Genomic DNA, 22,956 nt, shown 5'->3' with positions numbered 1-22,956 from the left:
GCTTTCAAGGGATTTTGGTCATGCACATTAAACTTGAATCCATGGTTTCTGCCATTTGGAAGTCTTTTTCGATTTCATAGGACAAGCTTTTGTGAGACTCCGTTGCACAATTCATGCAATTTTCTTTTTTTTTTTGGTCATAAAATTAGAAATATTTGAAAAAATTAGTACAATTATTGACATTAAGAGCTTACTGCATTATTACACATACAATTCTCTTTGATATTTGATGGAAATAATTTTGTTTGCTTCCAACATGTTTTATGGACAAGGACATCGAGGACCACATTGTCAATAGTTTTCACTCTTTATAGAGGCAAGTAGTTGAGACTCAAACCAACATCCTTGCTATTCTTTTTTTGTGATAAAATTAAAAATCTTTATTAAATCATCAAAAAAGGCTTAAAGGCCACAATGCATGACAACTAAAGAAACACAAGCAAAACATAGAAGAGTCATACATTGAGGAGAAATTTCAAGTGACTTCTTCAAAGTCATTATTTGATTTCACATCTGCGAGGTGCGCATTGTCTCTTGCAACCCTTGTGGAAATGCCAATGATGAACTTGATGAGCCAACCTTTCACCCAAATGCACCTATGATCCACATCAATCTAATTTTGAAAAAGAGTGGCTATTATTATTGTCCAAGAAAGAGGTCTTGGATCGACAAATTAATTCCTTGAAAACTTAACTATCATTCTATGACTCTTGCCCATAGCTCAACTATGTTACCAATAAGGCTGCAACATGAAGTAGAGCTCGAAGAAGGGGCAATTAATGCAGGCATAGGGATGGGCAAAATGGAAGTAGAGGTCTCAGTTGCTGCTACAAACTTTTGTGTGACTCCCTCATGGAGACCATAAGAGAGAGTAAGGAAAACAAAGGAAAGAAATAGTGCTCCTTGTGCCATGTAATGCCCCCTACTAGGAATTAACTCAACGTGCCCTTAAAATTTCCCAGTTAGGGTTTGAATAATGCTTGGGACTGGGAATTGTTACTTTAGTATCTTGATGTAGGTCCTAAATAGCCCTAATTTGCCCTAAGTAGGTTTTAAAATAATGTTCAAAATTGAGATTGTTGTATTAATTCCTTAATCTTGAGCCACCAAAATAATAAAACACTCAGATCGCTGAATGGATGATATGTATGTCTCAGATTGAAGGTACGGAATGTCTTCTATCTTTTTTTTCCAGATACTTCGATCGATATCCCCCTTCTGCATTGTTGGATATTGTTCTTTAATACCTTCCCATTGGTGGTGTGTCCTCACAATGGAACCCATTTGTAAAGGATGTGCCTCTTGGTTATCGTATTTCCTTTCATAACTAATATGCCCCTTCAAGATGTCGTTAGTCTTGCTAACTAATGCTTAACTGCTGTCTTGGATTAAAGAATGGAATCACACATTATCAAGGAATGAAATTGCATATCATTAGGGAATAAAATTGCATATCACTAGGGAATGATCAACTAACTGATGTCAGATATCATTCTATACTTCTGTCCTTGAAGTTGTCGATAGTAATCATGCTCACTAATTGGTGAAATTGTTTTCACACAGTGCTAGGTAGAATCAGATAATGGGGTTTGTTGTAGGGGACATGATAGTCTGCCCTTCTTGAGATTGCTTGTCCCCAAGCAATGAAGGATCCACAAACCAATGCTTGGACATTTGTAATCCTTATATAATTTGGTCGATCCCACGTTTGCACAATGTCTTGGATATCTTTCTGCATCAAGGCGATGGTGATATATATTAAGATGAGGATTAGAAGCATGAGACACATTTATGACCTTAAATGCAATTCTTGTATCCATTTCTCTAGTTATTAATCAGATCTGAACCAAACACGGAGTATTCACATAACACGAATTATACACATGAATACATGTAGACATAGAGCATGCATATGAAAACATGAAGTATACACATGGATATGCAGACATAGAGTATACAAACAAATACACATGTTGTTAGATCCCTTTCTTTTTTTTTCTGAGCCAGAAAGTGGGTGTAACCCCAATCTTGTTGCCCATTATCTATTTTGAGCCAGAAAGTGGGGCTAACCCTATTAGTTGCTCATAATCTATTTTGAGCCAGAAAGTTGGCCTCACCCCAACTTTTTGCCCTTAATCCATTTTGAGCCAGAAAGTGGGCCTAACCCCATCCTTCTGCCCATAATCCATTTTGAGCTAGAAAGTGGGCCTAACCCCATCCTTCTACCCATAATCCATTTTGAGCTAGAAAGTGGGCCTAACCCCATCCTTCTACCCATAACCCATTTTGAGCCAGAAAGTGGGTCTAACCTCATCCTTTTGCCCATAATCCATTTTGAGCCAGAATGTGGGCCTAACCTCATCTTTTCATCCATAGTCCATTTTGAGCTAGAAAGTGAGCCTAATCCCATCCTTTTGCCTATAATCCATTTTGAGCCAAAAAGTCGGCCTAACCCATCCTTATGCCCGTAATCCATTTTGAGCCTGTTGTCTAGGTTGCATTAACTACCTTTCACAGGATGGTAGAAAGGATAGCTTTGATACCAATTGTAATGTTGCCTATTGGGACTTAATTCAATGTGCCCTTAAAATTTCCCAATCAGGATTTGAATAATGCTTGGGAATGATAATTGTTACTTTAGTATCCTAATGTAAGTCCTAAATTGCCATAATTTGCCTAAAGTAGGTTTTGGAATATTGTTCATAATTAAGATTGTTGTATTAATTCCTTAATCTTGAGCCAACAATAAAACATTCAGATCGCTGAATGGATGATATGTGTGTTGTAGACTGAAGGTACAAAATGCCTTTTATCTTCTATTTCTAGATACTTCAATCTATATCCCCCTTCTACATTGTTGGATATTGTTCTTTAATACCTTCCCATCGTTGGTGTCTCCTCCCAATGGAACCCGTTTGTAAAGCATGTACCTCTTGGTCATCGTATTTTTTTTCACAACTAATCTGTCCCTTCAAGATGCTGGTAGTCGTGCTAACTAATGCTTAACTTCTGTCTTGGATTAAAAATTGGAATCACACATCATTAAGGAATGAAATTGCATATCATTAGGGAATGAAATCACATATCATTAGGGAATGATCAACTAACTAATATCAGATATCATTCTATACTTTTGTCCTTGAAGTAGTTGATAGTAATCATGCTCATTGATTGATGAAATTGTTATTCATGGTGCTGGGTAGAATCAGATAATGGGGTTCCTTGTAGGGGGCCAACAAAATAAGGAGGGTAGGGAGTACCAAGCTATAGAACGTGTCATCTAGACTTCTTTAAAGATACTCTATATCAGAGTCATATTGTCTAAGGCTCCAACAATGGTTGGGATTGGTCCAGGTGATGGCTCCTACTTCTCCTCCTTGCTTTGTCTACCCTAGTCAACATATTTTTCCAATTTTGGAGATACAGTTTCGTTGCCTCGTAATGTTGCATGATAAATTAAAAAGACCAGTGATAATAATCTCCTTTATTGAGCCATTCAATTTTTGATTTATGCTTTGAGATGATCTCTTGACATCTATAGATATCATCTAGTTGACTAGCAACATCTTCTTTCTCACTGTCCATAAAATTCAAGAATTTATTGCCCTGGACATGTTTATAAATATTAACCATTCTATTCTCAAGTTTATTCTTGCTTTCATGTAACTAGCTTCAGCAAGTTTAGTATGTAGTATCTACTTATGGTGGATAACTGGAGCTCTACTTCTCGCAATGTAATATCTCTGTTTTGTACTCTATTATTAATATATAAAAAAAAAGGTTAATTCTTGCATTGAAACAGGTTTTGAAATCAAGACAGTTCAACACCTTTAACTGTTGTTTCAAAGCTTTAAGTTTTCTGTTGAAAATGTACATCTTTGTCCCAAAAGAGAATGTTGGGCTTTTGAGAAATTATTAACCACCTTGTCTAGATCTTTATGCTCGAGCAACTTTTTTTCAAAATGAAAGGCACTTTTCTAGGGAAACTATCTTTGTCTATAATTATAGAAATGGTCTAGTAATTTTAGCCAGCTTCTATGAGGATATTCGAGTGAAAGAGAACATCGATGTTAAGCCACGAGGTAGAGGCCAAGAATTATTGATCCTTGCAACATTTTTTAAAACAAAAAGGCACTCTTCTAGGGAATCTATCTTTGTCAATAGTAATAGAAATGGGTTAGTGATTACAGCAAACTTCTTTGAGGATCTCCACGTCAAAGACAACATCCATGTTAAGTCATAGCGTAGAGGCCAAGACTTGATGTATCCTTGCAGTTGCAGCAATATTATCCTTCTTTCTCTATTACCAAGTAAACCGACCACACTATGGCTAGATATACCACAAATTAGAATCCTTGAGAAAAGAGGTAAAAGTTTGATTATTGCCTAGGTTCTAGGATCCTCTTCTCACCTTAGAGGAGTCAATCCTAGCATTAAAGTTCCCTATCACAATCCATTGGAATTCTAAATCAAGTTTCAGTAGATATTACTTTCTTGTTTAGAATAAGGATCATAAACATGAATGAGAAGTTAGAAGAGATACCTCTTACAAGACAAGCCAACCAAGAATCTGCATAGTAGATCACTTGTAGTGAGACCTGATAGTTTTGGATAATAGTCAGCACTTTCAAAGAATTCGTGGCCTTTTTGCTTATTATCCCCCACTGTCCAAGAAAGAACTTCTCTGCATATAAACAAACTTTGTTTATTAAAGCAAATCCAACTCAGGTTCATGTTTGGCCAAGAGTCTCTAAAGAAACCATCTCTTTGAAGTAGATTATAGTCCTTTAACATTCTAAGAGAGGATCTGTCATGGAAAAATCTTTGACAAGATATCTTCTAGTTGAGATTGATGCTCTACTGCCTTATCTCTTAAGATTGCTATTTGTAAGGCTGCATATGTAATGTCCCCTTCTACTTTCTGTACTAAAAATCAGAAAATAATAAAGTTACGGTTAGAGATGATACCTGATCCATGTATTAAATATAGTTTTCTGCATATAACAATAAAACATATGCAAATAGATCCATTCCTCTGATTTATAAACATATAGGTTTAAATTTTAATATTATGACATGAATTCCAGTTTAATATAAACATAATGTTTGGAAGGAGGATACTATGAGTACTGTTTTAGAGCCTCTCTAGCCAAGCCCAGGAGAGGTTGTTTCCTTCAACCTTCTTGCTCCACTTGGTGACTCTAACTGATCCCCTCATGTACCAATCTTCTTCATGGCTTACTTAACTTGTGGGTTTGGGATGAGGCTGTAACCAGGTTGCTAGACTCCTCAAGGTAAGTGCTCTTAAGGTCCTAGACGCCTTTGGGGTTGTTCTAGGACAGCCAACTTATGAGTCTTTCCTAACCTCTCCATTACACCTCCATTCCCTCCCTCACAAGTAAGCACTGTAATTCTGATTTAAATGTTTAATATTTTCAGTATATTCTTAATGATTTGAGCATTCATGGTTCATTCATATTCTTCCATATTACTACTTACATCTTATATTCATTATGAGAATTTACTGAGATAACATTGATTCGCTGTAAGTTATCATTAATTTATAAATTAAGTATGTTAACCTGCTTATGTTGTTAGGGTCAATTGTCTGTAGATTACTAAAGTTATTTAAATTTATCCCTTATGTATGTAATGCTGTGACTGTGAATCATGATAGTATGCAGATATGATTCTAATCAATACTCAGAAAGATATTACCATGACACAGTATGCTGGAATATTCTTCTTCTTGCAGATGTACTTGCTGGCCCTATCCAAATTCTCCTTTCTATCTCTGTATGCCTCCTTAACACCCGATGGCCCTTCTTAAACTTCTCATGCGCCGTGTCTCTTTGTTGTTAGGAGATGTATCTATAAAGAGAGGTGTCCTTCTTCTTAATCGCACTTCCCAATGGGTTATGGCCCTTGGTGTTAGATTTACTTTCAGATTAACAATAAACTCAGAAAATAGATGTTTGTTGTTAGGGTTTTCAACTTAGTGAATGACAAAAAGCAAACAAACAAACAGATGAAAATGAGACAAGACAATATTACCCTGGGAAAACCTCCTAGGAGGAAAAACCCAGCAAGAAGAGATCCTCAGATCTGATTATGAATTATACAATATTCTGATTACAACACTTATCTCTTTAGGAGGTCTGAAATGGCCACACTTTAGAGCAGATGTAGATGACTAAACAGTATCAGGTCTGCACCTCAGATCTGCACTTTTGTCTTCATTAACCAGTAACCTGATCTGCACTTTAGACGCCTTACTCTTGACAGCAGTTTGCACCTTTCACTGTAGATATTCACACCTAAGGGCAGCAGATGTAGTTCAAATTCATGCACAGCAGACACCTGACTATTTTCCCTTCAACTTGAGAGCTAATTCACATGATGAGAGGAAAGATATAATTGTGTTAATGAGGTCAAGTGGTTGTTCATTTATATGAGTCAAGAGGACCTATTTGAGGTCGGCTTGGAGCTGATCCCTTTTATTTATTTTATGACTTTTGGTTTATAGGGTCGGCCCTATTAGAGGGAACATGTTTCCCTTAGAGTGGCGTGTGTCTTTTAGTTATAGGGTCGGTCCTATTAGGGGGAACGTGTTTCCCTTTAGTGTGGCGTGTGAGAGGGGAGAGAAGGGCCCAACCCTTGGCGGATTCCAATGTTGCCTTAAGGCAATTGGAATCCGCATCCTACCTAGTTACAATCAACACTCCCTCTTAACTTGGGAGGAAATAATTACAGAATCAGAATATCATAATCTTCCATCTTGCACACAAGCAAAGAATGGATTACATAATCAGAATGTTGTAGTTTTCCATCTTGCACACAAGCATAGATTGGAATTACATAACATAGTCTTCCATCCTGCACACAAGCATAGAATGGATCCACCTTACATTGCCCGCAGAGGGTGGAGAGGATCTTTTCTACCATCTTACATTACCCGGAGAGGATGGTTACATTTGCTCTTCTCCCTGAGAAGAATACCACCTTGCATTGCCTGCAGAGGGTGGTTGATACCATAGTTGAACTACTCGCGGCTTGGCTCGACTCGCCAAGCCCCTGGGAAAAAAACTCGGCGAAAACTTGCGAAAAACTCGGAAAAACTCGGCGAAAAACTCGGCAACTTAAAAACATGCTTAAACTTAGTAAAAAATGCAATTTTTTTGCAAAATTTAATGAGAAGATGCATCCAATGAGTCAATAAATGATAACACAAAAGAAACAAGCTGATTCTAGATAAATTTAAATGCAAAGTGTCTACAAAATCGCATCCTCATGAGGAATGCTAATGGCTGGAAGCTTGGAAGCAAAATAGTAAATTACTAAATAGTTTTTGTAAAAACAAAAGTAAATACATCATTACAAATTACAATTACAACTTCCTCTTCCCAACTCTAGCAAAAACTTGGGGAGAGGTAGAACTAGAGGGTCTAGATTGTCTATTCGTATAAGTCTGCTGTGGGACTGGGCGTGATTGTGCCTCCTCGCTCGGTATGGCTGATTGAGACTCATCCTCCATCCTGGATGAAGCTATGTCTCCACCTGCTTCTGGCACTGAGAATGAATCTTCATCCTCCTCAATGTCATCCAGCCTGAAACCAAATCCACCCCTCTCCTCCATAGCCTGCCTCTCCAAATCAGTGATGTCAGTGTCGGAAAACAATGGAGGCTGCTCCTGTGATGTCCAATCACTATAAGGATCTATATCATCCAAGTCAATTGGACCACCTTCTAGTTCCTCTACCTTCCTTACGCGCAATTGAAGATTATATTGCACGTAGACAAGGTCATTGAGCCGTTTTTGCGCTAACTTGCTCCTCTTCTTCGTGTGGATTGCTTCAAACAAGCTCCAATTGCGCTCACAATTGGATGAACTGCAAGGCTGACATAAGACTCTGAGGGCAAATTTTTTGAAATGTGGGGTGTTTCCACCCCAATTTTGCCACCAAGCATCTGCAAAATAAATAAAATGGAAAAGTTAGAAAGCAAAGAGAAAAGAGAAAACATAATTTATCAATCATTTTAGTCTTTAGATCCCAAAATCCACATGGCAAATGTTATACCCGGGGTTTGAGTGGTTCTTCCTCTCCTAGCCAGCTTTGAAGAGAATAGCTTACCCCTTCCTCCCTCATAATTTTGGAGCTCACTCACAATGAGGTCTCTCTCCTCAACATCAGGTACCATCCTCTCAATGCATGTACTGAGGCCCTCCATGATTTCTCCATTCGAATCTGAGTAAGAACCCCCGAACCTAAAACGAGGGTTTAGGAAGTACCCTGCTGCATGAATGGGTTGGTGGAGCTGATTGTTCCACCTCCTATCAACAATTTCCCAAATGGGATCAAATTTGAGCCTATCCCCCTTGTAGTAATTTTTGATAGACTCCTTGGCCCTATCCATGGCCTCATAAAGATATCCCATTGGGGTTTTATCCCCATCCACCAAGCAAAGAACTCGAACCAAGGGCTCTGACACCTACAATTGAAAAATACAAATTACAAAAAGATCAAAATTTAAATAATGAAGTTACAAATTAGTAATGAGAGACTTGAATCAAGAATAACTAAAATTTAAAAATTAAAGTTTTGAAGTAAGTTAGTAACAACCTTCACAATCTCTGCAGCCCTTTGTGCAAATTGGCTGTTGAAGACTATGCATGCGACAGCCTCTCCTTCAGGCTTCTTTGAATAAGGTGAGTTAAGCCATTCTCCACTCACAAACATTTGTTTCAAAGAAGTCAATGCAGCAAGAATGCTTTGCAACGTCAATAAAATCATTGCAAACCTTGTGACACCAGCTCTCACCAAATCTTTCCCTTGCGTGTGTTGTCTCATCAAATTTAGGACCCAAGGGTGATTGTAAATATATTTGGTGATCCTTCTTGCATCTTCCACAACTGGAGTCACTCACTCAAGTTTTCCTATGTCCTCCAAAAGAAGGTCAAGGACATGTGCTGCACAAGGTGTCCAAAAAAGAGTGGGGTGCCTTTCTTGGAGGATTCTTCCTGCAAAAGAAGAATTTATTCTTAAGAAATATGCAACCAAGTAAAACAAAGCCCACAACAAATGGAAATATTGCTAATGCCTAACGGTGATAATTCAAAAGGATTCTACCAGTTGACACATATGCTGCTGCATTATCTGTGATGATTTGCACCACATTCTCTACCCCCACCTCCATGATGACATGCTCCAACATTCTAGCCAATGTTTCTGCATTTTTCACCTTGCTGGAGGCGTCAACGGATTTCAAGAACACTACATTGTCCTTGCAAGCGACCAAAAAATTGATGATGGTGCGGTTCTTGCCATCCGTCCACCCATCAGAAAGAATGGTGCAGCCATAATTTGCGTATTCAATTTTTTGATCCTCCATCACTTCTCTTGCCTTAGCAACTGCATTTGTGAGCAACCTGTAAGTGCAAAGTGAAATTAGGTCTTAGTACACAATTTTGATTTAATAAACAAGAAATCCAAAAAATAATTAAAAATGAAATCAAGTGGACTATGTAGTAATTTACTAACCTCCCACTCAAATCCCTGCGAGAAGGGGCCTTGTACCCCTTTCTTGAAACTGTCATAGCAGTCACCAAATTCAGTCAATAAGCATTCTCTGCCACATTGAATGCAATGTTGTTGAAGTACCAAAAATCAACAACTGCAATGTCAGTTTTCTCATGTACCTCCTTATTCCATCCAGTGGCCTCTAATGATGGTTGTGCTCTAGGTGTGTTCTTGGGCACAAAATAATCACCTATCGACCTTGATTGTTGTGATGGAAGTGGAATAGTGCCAGGTACTTTACTAGAGGAAGCAGGAGCAATGGGTGAGGTGATGGTGGGTTTGCGGATACGTGGGCCACGCTGAGAGCCCACTATGCCCTCAAGTGCTTCTTCTTCCTCTTCAAGGTCAATAGAAACACGTTGAGATTAAGCTATGGCTGATCTCATGGCTAGCTTTGCCCTTTCCCTTTGCAATTTCTTCTCTTCCCTAGTTGCAAGTAGGGCATTCATTTGTCTTTTTATTTCTTCACTAGTCCCAGGGCATGCTCTAGCTATATGCCTATCTATTCCTGCAAGGTGGTATTTCAGGCGGTTGATGCCTCCATGAAGTATTCTCTCACACTTTATGTATATAATTGACCTAGGATCGGGTCCCTCATAGGCATACCTCCATGCCCCATCTCTAGCACCTCGAGGACGGGTGCCTATATATCCAGATGGGCATGGATCTAGTGGCCATTGCTCCCTTGACATGATTAATGCTTACTTAACCTACACATACAAAGTGAAAAAAAATTAACATTTTAGTTAAACAATATAGCACTAAGCAAACTATCTACATTAGTTTAAATAAATTTAGACATCATTCAAAGTTTTTTTAAAAAGAAAGTAGGGTTTGATTTTTTTTTTGAAAACTAGATTCTTCAAAAAAATTGTGAAAATTCAACAAAACTTGTGTTAAATCTTGTGTAAATAACTTAGAAATGATTTAGACTACCTAGGAATCATTTGTAATCAATCTAAATGCAACAAAAAAAAAAAAAAATTGCTTTAAAAAAGCATAGAAAAAAAAAAAAACTTACCTGGGAATCTGATTTTCCCTTCAAATCCCCTTCAAATCCACTTGGAATCACTCAATAATCACTCCAAATCACCTAGCAAGCCCTTCCAAGTGAGTTTCCCCCTTCTCAGCCCAAAACCACATCGAAAAACAAAAAATGAAGGTATTTTTTGCCGTTTTTGGCTGTTATGCAAACGCGGGCGAGTTTTGGTTAAAAACTCACTCGCTGAGTTTTTGGCAAAAACTCACTATAAACTCGGCAAGTTTTCTGGCGAGTAGAAGTCATTACTACTCGCCGAGTTTTCGGCGAGTGTGTCATCTATGGTTGATACAACACAATGTATCACTGAGGTTGAGACTCCTTTTCAACCAATGTTTCATTTTCCACAACACCAAGTCTGTCTCTGAAGTACACAATCTTCACTCTCGACAAGGGCTTGGTAAGAATATTTGCTATCTGATCATTAGTACTGACATACTTCAGCTGAATGGCGCCTCTTTGCACCATATCTCGAATGAAGTGATAATGAGTCTCCACATGTTTTGACCTATCATAAAACACTGGATTGATAAACATCTTTATACAACTCTGATTATCACAATGAATAACTGTAGATTCCCAAAGTTGTCCAAACAACCCAGCAAGGAGCTTACAAAGCCACACTGCTTCTCTATCAGCAACACTTGCTGCAATGTACTCAGCTTCAGCTGTACTTAGTGCTATTGAGGACTATTTTCTGCAAGCCCAAGAGATCACTGCAGATCCTAAGTTGAAACAAATGCCAAAAGTGCTTTTCCTGTCCTTGACACTTCCTGCCCAATTTGCATTTGAGTAACCTTCCAAGGTTATTGAAGTGTTAAGTGGATACTTCAACCCATAACCAACTGTGCCTCGCAAGTATCTTAGGATGTGCTTGGCTGCAACAAGCTGAACATGTTTAGGCATGCTCATGAATTGGCCGAGAGCATTCACTGCATAGCATATATTTGGTCTAGTGTTAACTAGATACATTAGGGATCCAATCATGTCTGTACTCAAATGGATCTGCAAAATCAAAGTTAACTGCAGAAACACTCAACTTCTTTAAGTTAGATTCCATAGGAGTAGACATGGGTTTACAGTCCATCATTCTAAAGCTTTTCAAGATATCAATAGAATACTTTCCTTGACTTAAGAAAATTTCGTTAGATCTTTGCCATACTTTTAGTCCTAGAAAATAATGCATTAGACCTAAATCTTTCATTTCAAATTCTGAAGCTAATTCTTTCTTACATCTAATGATAAGCTCATCTTTACCGGTAAGAAATAAATCATCTACATATAGAACCAGAATTAGCATTTCATCATTGGATGTTTTGAAGTAAATGTTAGAATCAACATCAGTTTTACAAAATCCTAAACTTAACAAGTATTTATCAATTCTTTCATATCAAGCATGAGGGGCTTGTTTGAGGCCATATAGAGCTTTCTTCAATCTGCACACATGAGTATCTCTTTCATGAATCTCATAACCCTTAGGTTGTTCAATATAGACTTCTTCCTCAATGGCACCATTAAGGAAGGCAGTCTTAACATCCATTTGATGTAGCTTCCAACTTCTACCTGCATGTAATGTCCCTACTAGTTAGAGATCATTGTCCTGCAAAACAAATTGTTAGAATAAAACAAACATATATATATATATATATATATATATATATATATATATATATATATATATATATATATATATATATATATATATATATATATATATATATATATATATATATATATATATATATATATATATATATATATATATATATATAAGCCATTTTTTAATTTGCAATCTATCTTTAATACTAAATTAACATAATCATAATTTTCATCTAATAAAAAGGATATGAATGCCATACGAAAGTATGTCCTTAGGTGGCTGTGAAGCTCGCCCTCTTGGAACCAATGTCCTTAGGCGGCCGTGAAGCTCGCCCTCTTGGAACCCCTTGGTTCCAAGCCCTCCAGGAAATCGAAGATGAGTTCGAATCCTGTCTTGGGTGTAACCTCTTACACCCAAGCCATCCAAGGAAGACCCTTGTCTATTCCTTGCCTTGGGTGATGCCTTCATCATCCAAGTCCTCAGAGGGGACCGGCTAGATCCGTCTCTTCTTGGTTGAGTTTAATCAACCAAGCCATACATATGCATATCAGTTTTCAGTATATATACTGCCCTAGGGATTATCATAATCCCTCCCTTAGACTAAGTGAGTTTCCTCCCTATAGCCTCCATCATATAATCACATTTATAATACATTTTTGCATTTGATTACTATTTTCCATTCTATAATCCACATTTACATTTTCCTGATTTAACATGTATTCCCTAACATATTTTCATAAAAATGTTCATTAACCAATATTCACATTTATTTATTACGTATATTCCTAATTGTTCATTAATATGTATTCATTATCATATATTTTCACATATCCATTTAACATATGTTTACACATATTCCTAAAAACCATTCCTTAATATAAAAATATCCATTAACATATATTAAATATACATTAATTATATTTATTAACATATATATTAAATTATCCATTCATATATATATATATAAATATTAATTACTTGTATTTGTTAACATATACATTAAATAAGTATTAATTATATTTATTAACGTATATAATTAAATGTTCATTATTTATATTTGCTAATATATAACATGAAGTGTTCATTCATTACTTACTTGACCTCTTCCTCTTTCCACGCAGCAGACCCCTTATCCTCCCCTGATTTTCCCTTATTTCCTTTCCTTTATATCTCTCAATTTGAGGGAGAGGTCACACCTCTTCATCATGTATGCCCTTTGGCAAGAGACACACCCTTTCACCATTATCACCCTTTGAAAGAGTGCAACTCTTCATTATTTCTACCATTTCAAAGGGACACAACCTTTCATAATCAAATCTGCACTTATTATTTAAATCAGATCTGCACTTCTCCTTACCAAATTATCCCCCCCTCAAATGAGGTTTTCTTCTCCCTTTTATATATCATTGTTGAGGGAGTCACAACTTTTCCTTTCATGTCTTTTGACTTTTCATTAACTTAATTAATTTTTAATTAATCATATTTAATTATATCATTTTATATTTTAATTTTATTATTATCATTTATTATTAAATTCTATTTCAAAGTGGGGATATTATTATAATTTATTATTAAATTCTATTTCAAAGTGGGGATATTATTATCATTTATTATTAAATTCTATTTCAAAGTGGGGATATTACACTGCAGCAATAGCTATTATAGTTCTAATAGAAGTATATCTAGCAACGGGAGCAAATGTTTCTTCATAATCTATGCCTTCCTTTTGAGAAAAACCACGAGCTACAAATCTAGCTTTATATTTTTCAATACTACCATCAGCATTATGTTTAATTTTAAATAACCATTTAGAGGAAACAATAGATTTACCTTTGGGTCTAGGCACTATGTCCCAAACATCATTCTTGATGATTGACTCATATTCTTCATCCATAGCAAGCTTCTAGGCATAATGGTTCAAGGCTTCTTCAACATTGCATGGCTCAGACTCAATGAGATTGCTCATCAATGCAACATAGTTGGAGAATACTTGAGGTCTCTTGCTTTCTCTGAACGTGCCACTGGGAGCTGCAAATCTTTCAGCTTCTTGAATGGTGTTTCTCACCTAAAGTGGCCTCTTTTTGCTAACAACAATGTCACTAGGTATATCAGTGGGATTCATGGGCTCAGGTGAGTCATCGTGCTCTTCTTGAGGTGGAGGCTCAACAGACTCCCTTTGAATCTCAAGGTTAGTATCAATGTTCATATCTTGATTGTTATTAACCTCATCAACAACAAGTGAACCTTTTGATTTCGTAAAAACAATATCTTCTTCAAACGTAAAATCCCTACTTACCTCAACATACCTTTGACCTGGAATGTAAATCCTGAAGGCTTTGGAAGATTCACTGTATCCAGCTAGCATCCCCTTCTTTCTGGAAGGTTCCAACTTAGTTTGCTTTTCTTTAGGCACATGAACATATACAGGACTTCCAAAAATTCTGAAGTGGCTGATGTCAGGTTTGGATCTTGAGAAGGCTTCTTCAGGAGTCATATTCTTTAGAACATGGTGGGGACATCTATTCTGAATATAGACTGCTGTTCTAGAAGCCTTAGCCCAAAGAAAAGTCTGCAAGTCTTGATCATGGATCATAGCCTTTGCAGCCTCAATAATAGTCCTATTCTTTCTTTCAGTAACTCCATTTTGTTGAGGGTTGTAGGGAACACAAAACTCCCTCTTAATTCCTGACTCAACAGAGAAGTCATAAAAACTGCCAGAGGTATACTCACCTCCATTGTCAGACCTTAAACATTTAATTCTTTTACCAGAAATGTTTTCAGCGAATGCCTTAAATTCTTTAAATCTATTTATGACTTCATTAGATCCTTTAGTCTTTAAGAAATAAATCCAAGTTTTCTTAGAGAAATCATCTATGAAGATTACATAGTAGAGACATCCACTAGGAGAAGCTACAGACATAGGTCCACATAAATCAGAATGAACAAGTTCTAATTTTTCTTTAGCTCTACTTTCACTTCTATGAAAAGAACTTTTAACTTTTTTACCCATAGCAAAAACCTTTACAAGTATCATCATGAAATTGACTGAGTTTAGGCATACCTTTAACTATCCTTCCGAGGGAAGAAAGAGCTTGAAAGTGTAAGTGTCCAAGCCTTCGATGCCATAGTTCACAGGATTCAGGGGCCTCATTAATGAGGGTTTGAACAGGGTTAGTGGAGAGCTTATACAAACTATCATATCTATTTCCAATAACACGAACAAATTTAAAACTAGATTTCTTAGGCCAAGCAAGTACTTTACCCTCAGAAAATGCTACTTGATAACCTTTATCTTCTAGAGTGGAAATAGAAATTAAGTTTCTTTTAATTCCAGGAACAAATAAGATATCACAAAGGTTAAGTGAAATACCAAAATTTAAATTTAAAGAGGTAGTGCCAGAACCTCTTACCGAATATCGAGTATCATCACCAATTACCACATGTAGATTGGTATCCTTTTCTACTAAGTTTGAAAGATGCTCACGATAGCCTGTGATGTGTCTGGAAGCACCACTGTCAATCAACCATGTGTTACTATCTGCGGGTATGCTGCTTGACAAGGCAGAAATGAATAAGAAGTATTCATTTTGTTCTGAGACCTCATTTAGGTTGGCTTCCCTTTGTGAGGGTTCATTATGACATTTTTAGCATAGTGACCATATTTGTCACATCTAAAACATCGAACACGAGAGAGATCTCTTGGCTTCTTCCAAGAGTTCTGAGAGCTGGGAGGTTTGAATTCTCTATTCCTCTTAGGATTATTCTTCTTCCAATTATCACCTTTCTTGCATTGACTTGCAAGCATATGTTGATCATCCACTTGAGTACTCTTGAGTTTTCCTTTTGTGGCAAGGCGAGATTCCTCATGAAGACAATCGTTCCGAAGACGATCACAGGTTGAGAATTCAGATCTCTCACTTATGGATTGAATGAAAGAATCCCATGAATCTGGGAGACCATTCAATGAGATCATGACAATATCCTTGTCCTCTATGTTATGACCAATTGAGCCTAGTTGATCCTTTAGTTCAGAGATCTTCATGTAGTAAGACATAATTGAATCTTCTTTTGCCATTTTAATGTGAAGTAATTGTTGCTTTAATGCAATTGCTCTACTGAGGTTATTGATCTCATAAATACCTTCTAGATGTTTGAATATCTCTCTGGCTGTAGTGAATTTGGAGATAGAGGTGACAAGGTGATCTCTGACTGAGTCAATGATGAACTTTCTAGCTTTGAGGGCATTCCTTTTAAACTGCTTTAATTCTTTTTGATTTGTGGGCGCAGTCAACTCTTTGTCTTGTACAAACTGAAGGAGATCATCTTCCTCAAGAGCAAGTAGGATGCGAACCTTCCAGGCAGCAAAGTTAAGTACCCCTTCGAGCCTATCTTCAACTTTTAGCCCTGTCATTGTCCTGACTGAAAATGAAACAGCAAACTGGAAATAAAAGACTACTGAAATCTGAAAGTTAATATATATATATGTAACCTAGAGCTCTAATACCATGTTAGTTTTACTTTCAGATTAACAATAAACTCAGAAAATAGATGTTTGTTGTTAGGGTTTTCAACTTAGTGAATGACAGAAAGCAAACAAACAAACAAACAAACTGATGAAAATGAGACAAGACAATATTACCCTGGGAAAACCTCCTAGGAGGAAAAACCCAGCAAGAAGAGATCCTCAGATCTGATTATGAATTATGCAATATTCTGATTACAACACTTATCTCTTTAGGAAGTCTGAAATGGCCACACTTTAGAACTGATGTAGATGACTAAACAGTATCAGGTCTGCACCTCAGATCTGCACTTTTGTCTTCATTAACGAGTAACCTGATCTGCACTTTAGATGCCTTACTCTTGACAGCAGTTTTCACCTTTCACTGTAGATATTCACACCTAAGGGCAGCAGATGTTGTTCACATTCATGCACAGCAGACACTTGACTATTTCCGCTTCAACTTGAGAGCTAATTCACATGATGGGAGGAAAGATATAATTGTGTTAATGAGGTCAAGTGGTTGTTCATTTATATGAGTCAAGAGGACCTATTTGAGGTTGGCTTGGAGCTGATCCCTTTTATTTATTTGATGACTTTTGGTTTATAGGGTCGGCCCTATTAGAGGGAACATGTTTCCCTTAGAGTGGCGTGTGTCTTTTAGTTATAGGGCCTGTCCTATTAGGGGGAACACGTTCCCCTTTAGTGTGGCATGTGAGAGGGGAGAGAAGGGCCCAACCCTTGGCAGATTCCAATGTTGCCTAAAGGTAATTGGAATCCGCATCCTACCTAGTTACAATCAACACTTGGGTCAAAACATCCACTAACTATTTTGTTAAGTTAGTGATTAAGATTGACATTTCATCAACAATATACATAATTAAATATTATTATTTTTATTCATTGTATAAAGGATAAATGGTGGATTTAATGCATAGCTAATTCAAATGTAAAATAAGAGGTATCTAAGGTCAGAACATGACAGCATACGTATTTGGCTTTCTTACCTTGTAACTATAAAATACCTTCCTTTTTTCAACATTTGTGGTAGAAAGAGTTTCTATTGCCTTCTTGCTTTTAACTCGAACCATTTAGCACCTCCTAATTCTTCTTTTCATTATCCTATTCCATCTCCATGATGTTTGGGAACTTGGGGGGCTCCTTACTCTTGCCTCTTTTACTTTGACTTGAAGCTTTTTGGGTTTCTATTGGCTCATTGAGGAGTCTTTCCAAATCTCCTTCGAGTTGTAATCCTTAGGCATGCTTTCATTTTTCACCCCTTGGATCAAAACTTACTTTCTTTAACTAATTCCATGCCTTTCTAAGTTATATCCGCTCCTTCTGAACCCTTATTGTCTTTTGATTGTAGATTCATGTTCGTTGCTATCTATTGTTTCTTGCTTCATAAAACTCTTTATCTTTACATATGTGTTCTTCCTTCTTGTCCTCTTGGACATTTTTGGGATATTTGGGCATTCTTGAATAAGATGGCCATATTCATGGTATCCACTACATCTTAGAAGAAAACTATCACAATCCAAGGTTTGAATCCATTCAAAAATCACTTGCTTTTAGGGTAATTATTTTTGAAGGGTGGGAGGTGAGGTCCAGTTCCACATGGATCATGATGTAGACTAAATGGATTTTGCGATTGTATAGTCATGATATATCATTTGCCACTCCCAAAGTTTAGCAATCACCTCAAAGATATAGGGAGAGCAAAATTCCTGGTGGAGAATATACATTTGGATCCAATCAAGTGACGTGGGGATTCCCTTTGAGGATTCTCCTTTTGTTTTGCAATTCCTTTGTGTCCAAGAGTACAACTCTTCTAGAGAAAGTTGAGTACCTAGAAATCTATAGATCAAGCTCCTTGAAAGGTAGATACATTCTTCCAAAATGGCTCCATCTTCCATTTGCCTCTCATGCATCAATTTCGTTTTTTTTAAATTTGTTGAGTCTGATTCAGTCATCATATCATTAGAAGTGAGGGAGTAGGGGGTAGCTTCCCTACTTGGTGCCATAGGAAGAAACCAGTATCCAAAGCCACCCGAATAAAATACCAGCACTCAAAGGATGTGTTTGTGAACAAGGAATCCAGAATAATAGAACTCTTTCTCTAAAATAAGCAAAAGGCATTTTAAATACAAGCAACTTCAATAAAAGAATGTAAAATGTGAATGATTTAGTTGAAATTCTTGGTGCCCTGAAATTGTTTACTTTTGAACTTGCACCTTGAGGGCTTTTTAGTTATTCTTGTATTTGCATTCCTATAATTTTGTTTCGGATAAATAAATGTAATCTCATGAGCATATGTTTAATGGATGCAACTTGTGTCCATTCTCACTTGACCTTATTGTCTAACATCAGCTCCCTTTGTTGAAATATTTTTCTTTTCATTTGCATTGTAAAATTGAGCTCCAATGGATTTTGCATATGCTATAAAACTAGAAAATTTAGATTGGAGGAGTTTCATTTTTGGAACTCTTGGCAAATGTTTGTTTTTGAAGTTGGTACTAAGCTTTATAACTTGGCAGACCACGAAAAGAACTGGTTGGATTTATCGTGAAGTAAAGGATCCTGAATCTATTGCTGATCACATGTACCGAATGGCTGCTATGGCTCTTATTGCAGTCGATATTCCTGGTATAGATAGAGATAGGTATGAAAACAAATTATCAGGTTCATCACTTTTCTTACATATCCTACACTTGTTCCATGCATTTGTGGTTACATGGTTTTATGGTTTGTCCTTTTCTTTCCTTGAAATAGTTCTAATTGCATTCCTTTGGCTATCCCTCCCATGACCATACTCATTGAACTCATTTATAATTACTAAATCTCATTGATCTTTTCATACTCACTAATACAAAAACAATGAATACAGTTCAACTCTGTAAAACTTGGCTCGAACTTGGCAATGCACGTCTTATTAAAATATCAATAAGACAAAATACATTTACACATTTATAACATGCGTGACAATACTTGATGTTTTAAAGATGTGACACTTATAGCGTTATGAATGTTACTTTTAATACACCAAATTATGCTTAGATTTTATGGAGTTCACTTTTGAAGTTTGGCATATTGTGCTATAGTTTGTCAATCTTCTGTAAATGCACTTATTCGAATATTTGTTGAAATTTTTCCAAACTTTGTTATCAAAATTTTCATGTTTCAAACATGCGTTCCAATATCATTATTTGTGATACTTATTTCAATATTTTTCTTACTTCGACTTTTGTCATGAAATTCATCTTAATAATCTAAATTTCCATACAAGAGTTGATAGTTTTTCTGTTGTTTATCAACCTCAGCCCATGCAACCATATCCAAACAGCAAACTTATCCAGACAACTTACATGCTGACTTTCTTCTGTATTCTATTAAGCTTATACAACCATAATGAAGCTGCAACAGAGTTATCTCGTTGATTTCTTTGTTTCTCTAATGATCTCCCTGAGATCTTTTCGCCAGCTTGTCATTGGTTCTTCTCTAAAATACTTCTTGAACAATATCACAGGATTGGTACCTTTTGAGGTTTTTTTGGAGCAAGAATTGACAATTATTATACCAAAAATATGATACATCTTAAAGATACATGGAATCAATTGATTGTGTCTTGTGTTGTTAACAGGAACTTGCTACTATGGCTGGGAGAAACTGTCAGTTGCACTTGTGGGCTTTGTTAGAAAAACATGTGCAAATTGTGGGCCTTATATTGCAGAAGCCCACACCGCCTTTCATAAGACTTGGGTCACCACCCTCCATTAGAATTGAGTCAGTACCCTTCATTGCTACCTTTTACAATAATATATTCTTTCCCAATTGTTCTCTCTTTCCCCTCCTCAAATGAGACCTTCTTTCCTTTATATCTTCCATTGTGAGGGAGAAGTCACACCCCTTCATCATGCCTTCGCTTTGTAAGGGTTACAATCTTTCACAATTACCACCCTTTCGAAGGGTTACAACCTTTCATCATTTCTGTCCTTAAAAGTCACTTCCTTATTTTCTGCCTATTCCTTTCATCTTCCATCAACCCTTCCTTAATCCCTATGCTTCATTCTTTCTTCCTCTCTTCATTCCATTTCTTGATTGATGCCTACAATACCCTTCTATATTAAAGTCTTAATCTGAATTTCTATTCCCCTCTCTTCATCTTAATTGCTTACTTCCTTTATACTTTTATCTCTCGTTGAGGAGACACAGCTCTTTGGATATCTAGTTAAAGGGTCATGTCTCCTCATTGATGTCTTAATATATGATTCAGATCTGCATTTCTGATTGTAGATTAAATTTTCACTCTAAATGAAGTTCTCTCCTCCCTTCTATACCTCATGTTTGAGGGAGACGAAACTTTTCATTTCATGCCTTTTGACCATTCAGTAACCTTAACTAAATTTTTAATTATTTTAATTTCATCCTTTTATATTTTAATTTCAATTTTATTCCTTTATATTGTAATTTCATTATTAGTATTTATTATTAAATCCTATTTGAAAATGGGCACATTACAGTCCACCCCCACTGAAGATTGCTTGTGCTCAAGCAATGATCACGGAGTGTTAAGATGATTCTCAATATGAATTTGCTTTGGAAACACACATGGAACAAACTTGTTGAAATCACATCAAACATGATGCAAAGCATATTCAAGATATAAGGCATACTTTAGGAAGGCACACACACCATGATAGACATGAGGCAAACACATAAATGCACATAAGTTATGAAGCATATATACAAGACACCAAGCATACATGAGAAGGGTATGCTTATAAAATACACATGGAGTAAACAAGCTGAAACACATCTGGTATGAAGCAAACATGTAAAGTATGAGGTATACACATGAATGCACATAAGGCATAAATCATACACATGAATACACGCAAAGTGTAAAGCATTAAGTATACACATGAATACACATAAGACATTAACCATACATGTAAACCCTGAAGTATATACACGAATTTATGTATGCATGAAGTATACACATGAATACATGTAAGGTATGAAATTATGAATCATACAGATGAATACATGCAAGGCGTAAAGTATGAAGCATACACATAAAACATGTAAGACATGATGCAATACACATAAATACATGAAGGCATAAAGTATACACGTAAGGCATGAAGCACACATGTAAGTCACAAAGTAATACATAAATACACATAAGGTACAATGCATATATGAGAAGGCACTCATGGATGGACATACATCAGTCATGAAGCAACACATAAATGCAAATAAGACACTAGGCATAAATGCTGAAAACATATCAGACATGAAGCAAACACAAGGCATTCGTGACTAAAGTACGCATATTAAATATGTAAGGAGTAAGCATGCTCAACACGCATTAGTCATGAAGTAGTTAAAGGCATTGATATATAGAAATGCAACGTTTGTCTATTTGATTTTATTTTTGGACTAAGTTTATAAATCCCTTTCTTAGACCTTCAAATTGCTTTTGAATAGAATGCATTTCATTGTTTTAGCTTTTCCCTGCAGGTTGGCAAGATCATGCTCTAATACCATTTGTAATGTCCCCTTCCTGATTTGCCCTAGAATCGCAATGCAGCAAATTAGGGTTAGGGTTACATCTTACAAGTAAAATATCTCTTTAATTAATGTGATCTTGAATTTGAATCCTGATTCTGAGTTAGAGTCTGATCTGCATGTGGGATCTCAATCATATAAGATACGGAATAAGGAGGCATGGTAGGGTTCCTTAAGATGGCTGTTTCTCCCTCCATGCAATCCCCCTCTATTCTTCCGTGGCTGTAGAATCTTGGGCTCATCAACAGTCCCTTAATGTAGGAGTTGGAAGGAAAATTGCAATAGGGTGCCCTTAGCCATTCTCTCCCTTTCACAGTGTAATAGGGTGGCCTAATAGCTGTTCTCTCCCTATTTGCCACTGTAGCCGGGTGTCCTATAGCTTTTCTCCCTTAATTGCACATTTCCTTCCTTCCTTTTGACAGACTTTTGTAGTGTTAAATGTATATTTTAATGCTTATTAATGTATAACAGATATGTGCAATAAATTCATATATGTAAAACTAAACAACAATTTCTATATTACCATAGAGGATTGGAATATTCATGAGTTATATTCTGATCTGATTATTACAATGTTCAGTATTCTTGTAATTTGCTTTTCTGTTTGATCTGGATATTTTTGTATTATTTAATTACTGTCTTTGTTTCTGATCTGATGGTTGATGAG

At 36.4% G+C, this 22,956-nt stretch overlaps 1 protein-coding gene across 4 annotated transcripts in view; it reads left to right on the top strand.

The window, feature by feature from the left end:
* Positions 1-22,956, top strand: part of LOC131063902 (uncharacterized) — a 210,947-nt gene that overhangs the window by 24,911 nt on the left and 163,080 nt on the right. For all 4 annotated transcript variants that reach the window (XM_057997854.2, XM_057997855.2, XM_059218225.1 and 1 more), the window contains exon 2: positions 19,256-19,380. In XM_057997854.2, coding sequence (XP_057853837.2) covers positions 19,256-19,380 — 125 coding nt within the window. The remainder of the gene's footprint in view (positions 1-19,255; positions 19,381-22,956) is intronic.

This window comes from Cryptomeria japonica, chromosome 3 (genome assembly GCF_030272615.1).
Source record: "Cryptomeria japonica chromosome 3, Sugi_1.0, whole genome shotgun sequence".
NCBI lineage: Eukaryota > Viridiplantae > Streptophyta > Pinopsida > Cupressales > Cupressaceae > Cryptomeria > Cryptomeria japonica.
This window is presented reverse-complemented; position numbering and strand designations above follow the sequence as displayed.